Source organism: Lithobates pipiens, unplaced genomic scaffold (assembly GCF_037356315.1).
Source record: "Lithobates pipiens isolate NorthernLeopardFrog02 unplaced genomic scaffold, aLitPip1_a1.2 Scaffold_10, whole genome shotgun sequence".
Lineage (NCBI taxonomy): Eukaryota > Metazoa > Chordata > Amphibia > Anura > Ranidae > Lithobates > Lithobates pipiens.
Window position 1 is genome coordinate 60,894,560 of NW_027507686.1, and position 12,805 is coordinate 60,907,364.

Sequence of the window (12,805 nt, forward strand, 5' to 3'; positions counted from 1 at the left end):
TGCCTGTTCTGATCCCGGCTTCCCTTGACTCTGATCCTGCCTGCTGATTCTGTCTGCTGATCTTCTGGTACTACTTGGCTTGTGACCTGACCTCTCTTCTGCCTACCGTCTATGCCCGATCTGCCTGATTAATACCGACCCGGCCTGTCTGACCCTGCATCTTGCTCATCCAGCCTGCTTCAGCTCCCAGCCCTGCAAACCAGCATCTGGTCCTGCTCATGTGAGTTCATCCACTACCTGCCTGCTGATCACCACTACTACAGGGACTATTGAACTGTTTTACAGGCACTCATACCCCACCGTGCTCCTGTGGCTGCTGTATCAATACCAGTGGTCCGTGAGCCGAGGTTGTACGAGAGGCCTTCCTCTGCACGTCAGGCTCACATCCCAGGTACGTAACAGTACCAAACAGCATGTCTGAGCCTGCAAGAGGACCCTCTCCAGTGGATAAAATATGTCAGCACCTTGCTGCTCTTACACAGGCGGTTAAGTCGCTGCAGGAAGGATATGTGCGTCTGGAAGAGCGGGTACAGTCCCTGTCCATTCCAACAACTACAGCTCCTGCATCTGATCCAGCCTCCTCTACCACCCAAGCTGGGACTTCAGCCAGCCATACAGTAATGATGTTACCTCCTGAGCCCCGTGTACCTAATCCCGAGAGGTTTTCCGGTGATCGGAGTAAATTTAGAGCCTTCCACAATGCCTGTCAGCTCTACTTTGCTCTCCAGCCACGGACTTTTTCCCTGGAAACCACCAAGGTGGGATTCATTATTTCCCTCCTCCAAGGGGAACCACAGTCTTGGGCTCACCGGCTGTTGGAAGAGAACAACGCACAACTAAACACCATGCAAATGTTCTTTGATGCTATGGCGCTGATTTATGATGACCCCCAACGTACCTCCACCGCTGAAGCCGCCCTTCATGCACTCCAGCAAGGCCGTAGAGCGGCAGAGGACTATGTCACTGACTTTAGACGCTGGAGTGCAGACACTAGCTGGAATCACGCAGCCTTGCGTCATCTATTTCGTTTGGGTCTCTCCGAAAGCCTGAAAGATGAGCTCACTCGGGTCGGGGTGCCAAGCTCTCTGGAAGCCCTAATCACTCTGTCCATTCAGATTGACCGCCGCCTACGAGAACGCAGGTCTGAAAGAACCACACAGCACCTCCGTCCAGCCTGGATGTTACCTAAGATCCCTGCTCCTCCTAACCCAACTCCTGGAAACTCCACTTTGTCCACTCCAGAGGCGCCTGAACACATGCAATTGGGCCTGATTCGTTCTTCATTGACTCCAGAAGAACGCCAACGCCGAAGAGTAAATAACCTCTGCCTGTACTGTGGAGAAGCCGGTCACTTTGTACGTACCTGTCCTGCCAAGCTGCGTAAGTGTCTCTCCCTTTCTTCACTCAACCAGTCACCCCTGCCCGCCTTATCTGCCAGCTCAGCTCATATCTCTCTGCCTGTTTCCTTCCAGCTGTCGGGAAGAACCATATCAGTGACCGCTATTATTGATTCGGGAGCATGTAGCTGTTTCATCGACCAGTCCTTCGCAGCTCAGCAACACATTCCTCTACAAACCAGAGGACAGGGACTCACTGTATTTCTGGCTGATGGGTCTCGCATTAAATCTGGACTGGTAACCAAGGAGACCCCACCGATGCTGACCATCTCCTCCACCAACCATCGAGAGCTGCTGCGTTTAGACGCGATCTCTTCACCCTTGTACCCCGTCATCCTGGGCCTGCCCTGGCTACAGGCCCACAACCCACAGATAGACTGGGAATCCGGAAGTGTCAAGTTCCAGTCAGCATATTGTCAGAGACACTGTTTGGAAACTTCACCACCATCACCTGCTACCCTGCTGTGTATGGACGCAGACCCTGAATTATGTCACGTAGTTCCAGATTCTTACCACGAATACCTGGACGTTTTCAGCAAACGAGGAGCAGACACTCTTCCTCCACACAGACCTTATGACTGCCCTATTGAGCTCCTACCCGGGGCCGAGATTCCATTTGGGCGCATCTTTCCTTTATCTGAACGGGAATCAGGAGTTTTGAAGGACTATATTGATGAGAATCTGCAGAAAGGATTCATCCGTCCCTCTACCTCACCGGCTGGTGCTGGTATATTTTTTGTAGAAAAGAAGGATCATTCCCTGAGACCATGTGTGGACTATCGTGACCTAAATAAAATAACAGTGAAGAATCGCTATCCCCTTCCTTTAGTTCCTGAACTGTTCCAAAGACTCAAATCAGCAAGTATCTTTACCAAGCTGGATTTAAGAGGGGCCTATAACCTGGTTCGTATACGAGAAGGGGATGAATGGAAAACTGCCTTCCGTACCCGATTTGGGCACTTTGAATATCTGGTTATGCCCTTTGGCCTTTGTAATGCCCCTGCCACCTTTCAGTACTTTATTAACGATATTTTCAAAGACTTTCTAGATATTTTCGTGGTTGTCTACCTTGATTACATTTTTATATTCTCCGTATCACTAGAGGTGCACCGAGGGCATGTTAAGAGTGTATTGTGCCGGCTCCGCAAATATGGACTTTATGCCAAAGCCGAGAAATGCGACTTTGAGCAGCAGAGCATCCAGTTCTTAGGTCTGATCATCTCGACCGAAGGGATCAAGATGGACCCACACAAAGTCTCAGCGATACTAGATTGGCCAGCCCCCACAGACAAGAAAGGAATACAACGTTTTGTGGGCTTTGCCAATTTTTATCGCAAGTTTATCAAGAACTTTTCTGCTATCATTCACCCTATTACACAGCTGACCAAACAAGGTATCCGTTTCTGTTGGACTAATGAGGCTCAAGCTGCTTTTGAAACTTTGAAGAGACGGTTTACCATTGCTCCTGTCTTAAGTCACCCAGACTCTACCTTGCCCTATATTGTGGAGGTGGATGCCTCAGAAAGTTCAGTTGGGGCCATTCTATCACAACGTCAAGGCCTCAAAGAAGTGATCCATCCAGTGGCATTCTTTTCACGCAAACTCACGTCAGCTGAAAGAAACTATGATGTAGGTGATCGGGAACTTTTGGCGATCAAAGCTGCATTGGAGGAATGGAGGTACTTGCTGGAGGGAGCGGCCCATCCAATTCTGATCTACACGGATCATAAGAATCTTGAATATCTGCAATCCGCTAAACGCCTCAAACCACGCCAAGCTCGTTGGGCACTCTTTTTTTCAAGATTCTCATTCCATATTACGTACAGGCCCGGATCAAAGAACACTAAGCCTGATGCATTGTCGCGCATGTTTGAAGATCCAAGAGACATCCTAATACCAGACACCATTTTACAAGCTTGCTGTAACTGACCTTTTGTCTCAGTTACAGCAAGCTTCTGCAGTAACACCCAGTCCCCCAGGGGTCACACTACAAATAAAGAATGGACTATTATGGAGGGGTAAGCAGATTTTTGTACCTAAAGAGGTTCGAGCAATGATCTTGGGGGTTTGTCATGACCACCCTTTGGCAGGCCATTTTGGGGTTCATAAGACTGTCCAACTTGTACAACGCTCATTTTGGTGGCCAGGATTGGAGAAAGACTGCGGAGCTTATGTAAATGCATGCACCACCTGCATCCGGAGTAAAAGTTCCAGTAACAAAGCTTGGGGATTACTCAGACCTCTGCCTATACCTGACAGACAGTGGCAGATGATTGCTATGGATTTTATAGTTGAACTTCCACCATCTGAAGAATATACTGCTATCTTTGTGGTAGTAGATCGTTTATCAAAGATGGCTCATTTGATTCCTCTAAAGGGTACACCATCGGCTTCAGAAACTGCTCGGGTGTTTATAAAAGAAATTGTCAGACTCCATGGAGTCCCTGCAAATATTGTATCTGATCGCGGTGTCCAGTTCACATCCAGATTTTGGAGGGCCTTGTGCGAGATCCTACAGATTGAACTCTCATTCTCTTCTGCTTACCACCCACAAACTAATGGGCAGACGGAGAGGACTAATCAAACCCTAGAGCAATACATCCGTTGTTTTACTTCTTTTGTCCAGGATGATTGGGTATCATTGTTACCCTTGGCGGAATTTGCCTATAATAATGCCAACCATTCTGCCACCAAGCAATCTCCGTTCTTTGCTCATTATGGATTCCATCCCACCTTCTTACCTAATCTTGTTGCAGAATCTTCCGTTCCAGCTGTCCAGGATACTCTGGACTTTTTCTCTCGTAATAATATGTTGTTACAGGAAACCATCGCGAAAGCACAGGAAGACAGCAAGAAATCATTTGACAAGAAAAGAAGGGGGGAACTGGCCTTGCAACCAGGAGATCAAGTATGGCTTTCAACAACGAATTTGAAGATGCTATGTCCTTCAAGAAAGCTGGCACCAAGGTTCGTAGGACCATTTGCGGTAAGGAGAAAAATGAATGATGTTTCTTTTGAATTAACTTTACCTGAGTCTTTTAAAATCCACCCAGTGTTTCATGTATCCTTGCTGAAGCCTGTTGTGTCAGATCCATTTCCGGATCATAGACCAGGTCCTCCCGCACCTATTATTATTGATGGGGATGAAGAATTTGAGGTTGAGGCTGTTTTAGACTGCAGGAAAAGAAGGGGTCAGACGCAATATTTAATCAAGTGGAAGGGTTATGGTGCAGAGGAGAATTCCTGGGAACCTGCACGAAATGTACATGCCACAGACTTGATCCATGCCTTCTTCCGCAGGAACCCACAAAAGAGGAACCAGTTGGGTACCCGGAGGTTGCCCGTAGGGAGGGGGCAATGTCAGGGAAGACGGGCTTTCCATGTAAGATCCCGGCGTGCACGCATGGGTACTAGCACTTTAAGACACACACCTGTCACTAATACTGAAGTCAGGCGGGCTATTTAAACAGGGCTCCTACAGAGGTTCATTGCTGTTTGGTCTGCAGCTTCTGTGTTGTTTCCTGTTTCCTGTGGGACCTCTGAATCTTATCCAGCTTGTTGTTACCTGTGATTGCCTGCTGCCTGTTCTGATCCCGGCTTCCCTTGACTCTGATCCTGCCTGCTGATTCTGTCTGCTGATCTTCTGGTACTACTTGGCTTGTGACCTGACCTCTCTTCTGCCTACCGTCTATGCCCGATCTGCCTGATTAATACCGACCCAGCCTGTCTGACCCTGCATCTTGCTCATCCAGCCTGCTTCAGCTCCCAGCCCTGCAAACCAGCATCTGGTCCTGTTCATGTGAGTTCATCCACTACCTGCCTGCTGATCACCACTACTACAGGGACTATTGAACTGTTTTACAGGCACTCATACCCCACCGTGCTCCTGTGGCTGCTGTATCAATACCAGTGGTCCGTGAGCCGAGGTTGTACAAGAGGCCTTCCTCTGCACGTCAGGCTCACATCCCAGGTACGTAACACCACCCCTCGTTTGGAGTCACTATCCTATCCGAGTTACATCCGAATTGGACACCCTGAGGAACGTTTTGGAGAACCCCCCGTGAGACACCTCTCAGGGCCTTCAGCCATTTGGAGTCTTCTTAACATCTGGTCAGACCACCAATCTTCCATCCGGTCCTAGGTCTGGACCTTAAGCGTTTCCGACTCAACCGTCGTAAGACCGTGTGAGACCACCATATTCGGTAAGAGTATTTTATCCACTCTTTTGATATCTCCAGACAAGCTGATATATCGGGCTATACTTGACTAGCGAAACGCCTATCTTTTTTGAAGATTTAAAAGACACAAATTAATGCAACTCTGTAATCAATAAAATGCAAATAAATGCAATTTGTAATGGCAAACAATGTAAGTACCTGGAATTGATCTGGTATCAGCCTCTTGCAGTCCCTGTACAGCAGGTCTGGAGTGAGAGGAAGAAGCAGCACAGAGAGCCAATCAATCCATGTGCTGATAGGAGAGAAAGCAGAGTGACAAGAGATGAGCTTTTACTGTCCAATAGTAGACTAGGGGATGGTCCAGGATGACCCAATGCTGCCCATCAAACTGAGAACATCTAAGAACAGAAAATATGTACTGCAGCAAAAGCTTTTTTTGTTATTTTATATTTTACTTGGCTATTCATTTTAATCTTGTAATTTTTAGTTGTAGTTTGTGTTTTTTGTACATAGATGTGATTTGCCCAACTGGAACCCACACGGGCACTGTATTTTTCTTGTCAAAAGGATAATAAAGTAATTCTTTTATTTCTGGAATAAACCATGGTTTGTTTTGGTAATACTGTCTTGCAAAATGTATTTTGAATACAAAAATTTTGTGCTGTCACCAAAATAGCAATAAAAGGTGAAATCTTCCAATGAGAACAGGAAGTTTGTCTATATATCTACTTTACAAATATCTAGCATTGCATAATGACATTCATATTTTCACAAATGCTTCAGCTTTGGTTAAGAAGTAATCCTTGGTATAGTAACACTCTTTCCCTTCTTAGGCATTCTTTCCTTTGCTCAAGAAAGCTGCTCAGGAAAATCCTAATGAAGTCAAGAGCTGCAGCAAGGCTGCTGTGATAAACATATCTAGTGGTGCAGCGTCTATAGAGAGAACACCACTTGAATTCTCTGTACAGCCTCTTTTTGAATACCGCTGCAGTAAGGTAACTAATCAGCCTGGTTTGTCATCTTCATCTTCTGAAACATTCATGCTTGTCTGCTGCATTTTAACCCTACTGAGGAACAACTTATCTAAATATCCTATCTTAACAATGGTGGTGATAATATGACTGCAGTTACAAACATTCCCTGCTTATTACCTTGAGAACCACTCATGTTCTGGTTCAAATGGTTTCTGTAAAAAATGCTGATAATGAGATTGGATACCTCAGAATGTCTTACTACAAGTTTTGAACATAGGCCAATGTTCTTTATAGAGAAGGCAGTCAACACGTTTCAGGGACTCAGCGCTCCTCCTCCTTCATATCAGAAACCATGACTCAGACTGAGACAGAAGTACAGTTAAATCACACTTGTTTAATAATAATAAAAAAAGGTAAACGGAGTAAACGTAGTCAAAAACATAGCCAGAGTTCAGGAACCAGAATGGATAGTCAGACAAGCCAAAAAGTCAGGGAGCCAGAGATGAGCGTAGTAGAACAGCAAGCAGGATCTGTAGCCAGAAGGAATGTCAGCCAAGCAAGTCTTTAACAGCAACACAGGAGAGCGTCTCTAGAGATGTGACCAAGGTGAAGGCAGAGATCATCTGGACTGGACAGTTTAAGTAGGCAGGACTGACAAGCAGGATATCATCAACAGTGGAGTCACTGTGGAGACTGGAGAGATAGGAGCTGGCAATTAGCCGACAGCTGAGTGGCCAGCTTTAAAAAGGAAAGGCTGAGCCCAGCCCTAACACTTCATCAGGGTTGTAAAAATCAACTAAATATCAGTTGCACTCAAAGCAAAGCTCCCGGAAAAATTTGATCTAGCCATTAGTATAGTGAAGTACTATAGTCCAGGCCCATATACTTAAGTTTAAATAGTATTGTCATGGAGTGCCAACCCTCAATGCAAATAATGGGAAAAGGAATATGTAATGGTTTGAGCATTAAATGGTCTCCTCCAGACAAAATAAAGATACATATTTGCATTTAAATATGTATTAGAATAGTGAAAAACTACCACATATAGACATAAGACAGTAGGGGAATAAGCCCTTGTACACGGCCGGAGATTCCGACAACCAAATCCGTCGGAGTAATTCAGACGGATTAATTCCGGAAGAGGTCCGGAAGTGATGTTGCATGCACACGGTCGGACTATGTTATCGGAAAATCCGATTGTACATAACATGATGACGTTATTTCGTTACGACGGGACTACGTTAAGGCTAGTAGCCAATAGCTTTGGTCTAGGAATTTGATCTGAGCATGCGTGGCACTTTGTCCGTCGGAGTAGGCTACACATGATCGGAGTATGTCTGACAGGAGCATTTTGTCGGAAAATTTTACCGGCAAGTTGAAAAAATTGGTCCGTCGGATATTCCGACGGAAACAGTCCGATGCAGACCACACACAGTTGGAATATCCAACAAAACGGTCCGATAGGAAACATTCCGACGGAATCTCCGACCGTGTGTACAAGGGCTAACACATATACCGCTACATATAAAAACCATAATGTATGCACAACATGTCAAAACAGGGATGTTACATTAAAGTAGCCAACATGTTTCGCAGTCTGTGTATCTGCTTCCTCAGGGCTTGCTTGCTTGCTTTGTAACTAGCTCAAAATCTTTAAACCATCCAGGATAGCCTGATTAGGGAGAGACCAAAAACAACCCACGTCACATGCAAAAAACGAACACCATCAATCACAGGTCTAATATGCTCCTCACTTATGATTGATGGAAAATAGGAAGGGATTGGCTCACTCCCTCCATATACATAGTTGGTCCACCGACATCGATTGGTAATCCTATCCCCAAAAAATACTACAAATATAGGTATCATATGAGAGCCCCCACTTGAAGATGTAGAAAGATGAGTGTTGTTTTACTGCGGGAACCGCCTAATGTGGAAACAAAATGTGGGTCTCCCGAGGATTACAGGATACCAGCATACTGATATCCCCTAGACTAGGGATCCCCAACCCCGGGCCACGGTGCCTGTTGATGACTGGGCCACACAGCAGGAGATGAGCGGTGGCCCTGGTCCATGCACGACTATCACAGACCATGGTTGCCGCTCAGCTCCTGCTGTGAGGCCATGCCTGTTTCTCCTCTACCAATTCCTACGTCCACATGGCTGATGGTGTCATCCAGTCAACAGGGCAGGGGCGGGAGGAGCTGTAGATGAAGAGCTCTTTCCATCCCTTGCCCTGCTGATAGGATGACATCATCAGGCAGGCAGGGGAGACAGGAGAGGATACACAAGCTGAGCACAGACTCTACCCTGCCAAAGGTCCTGTGCAGGGTAGGCACACATTAGAATGGGGAAATGTCATGTTAGAGAGGAAAGGGAGGGGCAGACTGCAGGGGCAGTGTGACAGAGGAGGCTGTGATTGCTAGGGGCACTGTAATATAAATGGGACTGTGCTGTAAATGGGCACTATACAGTACTTACCGTGCATTCCCCTTTATATCACTGTGCTCCCTTTACATCACAGCTCACCTTTACATTACTGTGCCCCTTTACAGAACAGTCCCCTTTACATTACAGTGCCCCCTTTACAGAGCAGTCCCCCTTTACATTACAGTGCCCCCTTTACAGAGCAGTCCTGTTAAAGTGGATATAAACCCCATTCATGAAATCTGACCCAGGCACATATATCTGCAGTGTTTACTTAATCTCAGCTGCTTTGTTCCTCTGTTATCAACATGATAACTTCTGACAAGTTTTCCGACACAGGAGATAAAAGCAGCTGGAAATTTGTGTCGGGTTGAAAGCTTAGAGATAGATAAGCAGAGATCTGGTCTATTCACAGCACAGCTCTGTAAGTTTCTTCATTTCTCTGCCTATGTGGGGGAAAGGGGGGTGTGCCTTTCCTCCAATCGGCTGCCACACAGTGTACACCTAGACTCCACACTCAGTGGTGGAACAGGAAGGAAAATATCTAACACGATGTTCACTCTCAGTGTAGAAAGCTGAAGATATACAAATAAAATGTATGTAGGAAGATTTGTTTAATCTCTGTGTATCATCTGAGGATGTTCACTTCATTGGGTATATGTGAGGGTTTACATACACTTTAATGTAAAGGGGTACTGTCATGTAAAGGAGATTGCACTATAAAGGGGCACTGTGCAGTAAAGGGGGGCTGAGGACAGACTCTGTGAACACATTGTTCCGAATGAGGGACAGTCTCTCAAAATCAGGGATAATTTGGAGCTATGTCTCAGACTGATCTCTGTGTCAGTGTGTCTGGGCTGAGCCCTGTGAGTGCTGGCAGCCTCTGCACTAGTGAAGGAGAACTCTGGTTCTCCTCTGTGCTGGAAGTCTACAATAACTGTGCCTTTGACCATCATTAGCCAGGGAACCTTTCGGGGGGTACCACTACATATAGAAGAGAACTGTTTCAATATCGAGTTTTTTTGTTTTGTATTACTATCATATGATGAAAAGGAAAGCATTTTCCAAAAAAATGCGATTTTACTACTTATTTGCCTTTTTACACAATATCTCATAAATGTATGTAGGTTGGTACCTCCTCCATGTTGGGCGCCAAGTGTGGGTCACATAGGAGGCCACATGGTGGGTTCTTCTGGGCTACACTAGGCACCTGCAACAGGATCACTTTGCATTACACGTTGGACCTTTAGTCTTGTGCCGTTTCCATCAATGCCCTGGGACAAGACTGAACCTGCTGTGGAGGGAATAGTCGACCTAAAGGCGGGCCTCTACTTTTAGACCCCTTTCACACTGGGGCGTTTTTCAGGCGTTTTTCATGCGCTTTAGCGTTAAAAAAAGCGCCTGAAAGAAGCTGCAACTGCAATCCCAATGTAAAAGCCCGAGTGCTTTCACACCAAGATCCCTTTCACACTGGGGTGTTTTTCAGGAGTTTTAGCGTTAAAAAAAGCGCCTGAAAGAAGCTGCAACTGCAATCCCAATGTAAAAGCCCGAGTGCTTTCACACTGAGGCGCTGCGCTGGAAGAGCGTCAAAAAAAGTCCTGCAAGCAGCTTCTTTGCAGCGCTTTTGGAGCGGTGAATACAACGCTCCTAAAACGCCCCTTCCCATTGAAATCAACGGGAAGCGCTTGTAAAACGCCCGAAAAACGCCCGAAAAACACTATTGGCAGCAGCGTTTTGTGGGCGCTTTTAACCCTTTATTTGGCCACTAGCAGGGGTTAAAAGCGCCCCATTAACGCTCAAAAAACGCTGGTAAAGCGCTGCTAGTTTAGGCGGCGCTTTACGAGCGTTTTTCGGGCGCTGACATTTCACATTGGGACTGCAGATGAGGCTTCTTTCAAGCGCTTTACAGGCGCTTTTTTTAACGCTAAAGCGCTTGAAAAACGCCTGAAAAACGCCCCAGTGTGAAAGGGGTCTTAGAGATGAATGTAATCTGTGTACACTTGCACTGCAACTGTTCTGTAGTAAACTCTTGGGTCCCTGTGACAATGTACACCTTCTCCATAACTTGCATTTAGGAGGGACACACTGAGGCTTGTCCACGTCCACCTGTCCAGCATATTCAACTACCATTCCCTAGTAGAAGAGTAGGCCCTGCCATGCACCTTGTGCAGCCTCTACACATGCACTTAACTTAGCTCTTGAACTTCCATACCTCTGTACAGGATGGGAACTCCCCTTGCACCACAAACTGCTGGTGGAAGGACACATCTCCCTGCCGGTGCTCCGGCATATCTGCAAAGGTAATGTTCATGTAATTATGAACAAGGAAAGCATTAGCTCTTAGGCCGCGTACACACGCGGGGACTGTTCGCTGAAACTTTGTTCGTCAAACAGTTGCCGTAACAGTCCGCTCAAAATTCGCTCGCCCCCCCTTTCCTGGCCGGCCGGGTAGCGTGCTCGGACAAGGGTCTGTTGTGGACTTTGGGGGGACCCCCACGCCGATTTTTTTCGGCGTTGGGGTTCCCCTTTAAGTCCATTCCAGGCGGCGGAGCCCTCGACGTCTCCGTCGCGGGCCCCGCCTACCTTCACACGCGCTCGAAATGAGCGGACTTTCCTCCGAGCGGGAACAGTTTGCTCATTTCGAAAGTAGCCTACACACGGGCGGACTGTTCGCTCAAACAAAGTTTCAGCGGACAGTTTTTCGGAATTTCCGAAAGACTTTGTCCGTCAAACTGTCCGCTGAAACTGTCCGCTGAAAGCCCACACACGAGCGGACTGTCCGCTGAAACACTGTTCAGCGGACAAAGTTGGGCGAACAGTCCGCCCGTGTGTACGCAGCCTCACTGTCAGACCCTGTATTTGAACATGGAACCTCTGCTGTGTCAGGCAATGTCTCTTCTTGCTGAGCCAATTGGAATGCTGAACAAGTCCTTAAATGATCTTGCCTTGAACCTTGTTTGTCTTGAACCTTGAACTCTCTGCTCCTCCCATGAACTTCCCGATTTAAATTATGTCGCTGCACTTCCTGCTTTCCAGATTATTGTGCTCTCTCCAGCCAGTATCTTGCTTTTGTCTTTCCTGCTACCGTCCATATCTTTACCACTACTCATTACTGACCCTTGGCTTGTTTAGTGACTACACTTCTGTTTAATCCCTACCTGATATATCTGCTACTGAACTTCCTAGTAGGGTAGTCCTGAGGACCATGACCTGGTACCAACATGCAGATAAACCAATCTCCACCATCATGAGCTCTGGTGAACAACGGTTAGTACTTAGATGCCACACCCCAGGTGAACCTGCATTATTTGCCAGGGTGACCTGCTTGTATACCAATCCTGCTGGTCCTTGGGTTTCCTTCTACTACTATAGCTACTGGTCTTAGAGCCTGACCACGACACCTAACCTTCCATCTGGGACAGCACCTAACTGGTTATTTCCAACCTCCTTCTTACATGCAAACTTAAGCAAATATTTTGTGGATTATTCCTGTTTATGTATTGCTCATAGTATGAATATTATTATTCTCTTAGGCTGCACTGAACATGTTAACACGTTGTCAAGCTGAGGCCTACAAAACTGATGGGATTATTGCTGTGACAGTTGCTCCTGGCTGGGTTCAAACAGATATGGGAGGACCAAAGGTAGGTCAGAATTATACATAGCAGTTCTAAAAGGGGTGAATTGTAAGCCATGTAGTAATCTTCAAAGAGGTTATCCAGGTAACTGTATAATTATCTATTGTAATGATGCCCATACAGTAAATAAAGGATTGCGCTACCACTGAAGAAAACACCATTTATTAGAGTGGCAGATGTTTTCCTCATCA

General features: G+C 46.4%; 1 protein-coding gene across 2 annotated transcripts in view; it reads left to right on the top strand.

Annotated features, from left to right (window-relative positions):
* Positions 1–12,805, top strand: part of LOC143931024 (C-signal-like) — a 31,067-nt gene that overhangs the window by 16,707 nt on the left and 1,555 nt on the right. For both annotated transcript variants that reach the window (XM_077455731.1, XM_077455730.1), the window contains exons 5-6: positions 6,409–6,570; positions 12,510–12,620. In XM_077455731.1, the coding sequence (XP_077311857.1) occupies positions 6,409–6,570; positions 12,510–12,620 (273 nt within the window). The remainder of the gene's footprint in view (positions 1–6,408; positions 6,571–12,509; positions 12,621–12,805) is intronic.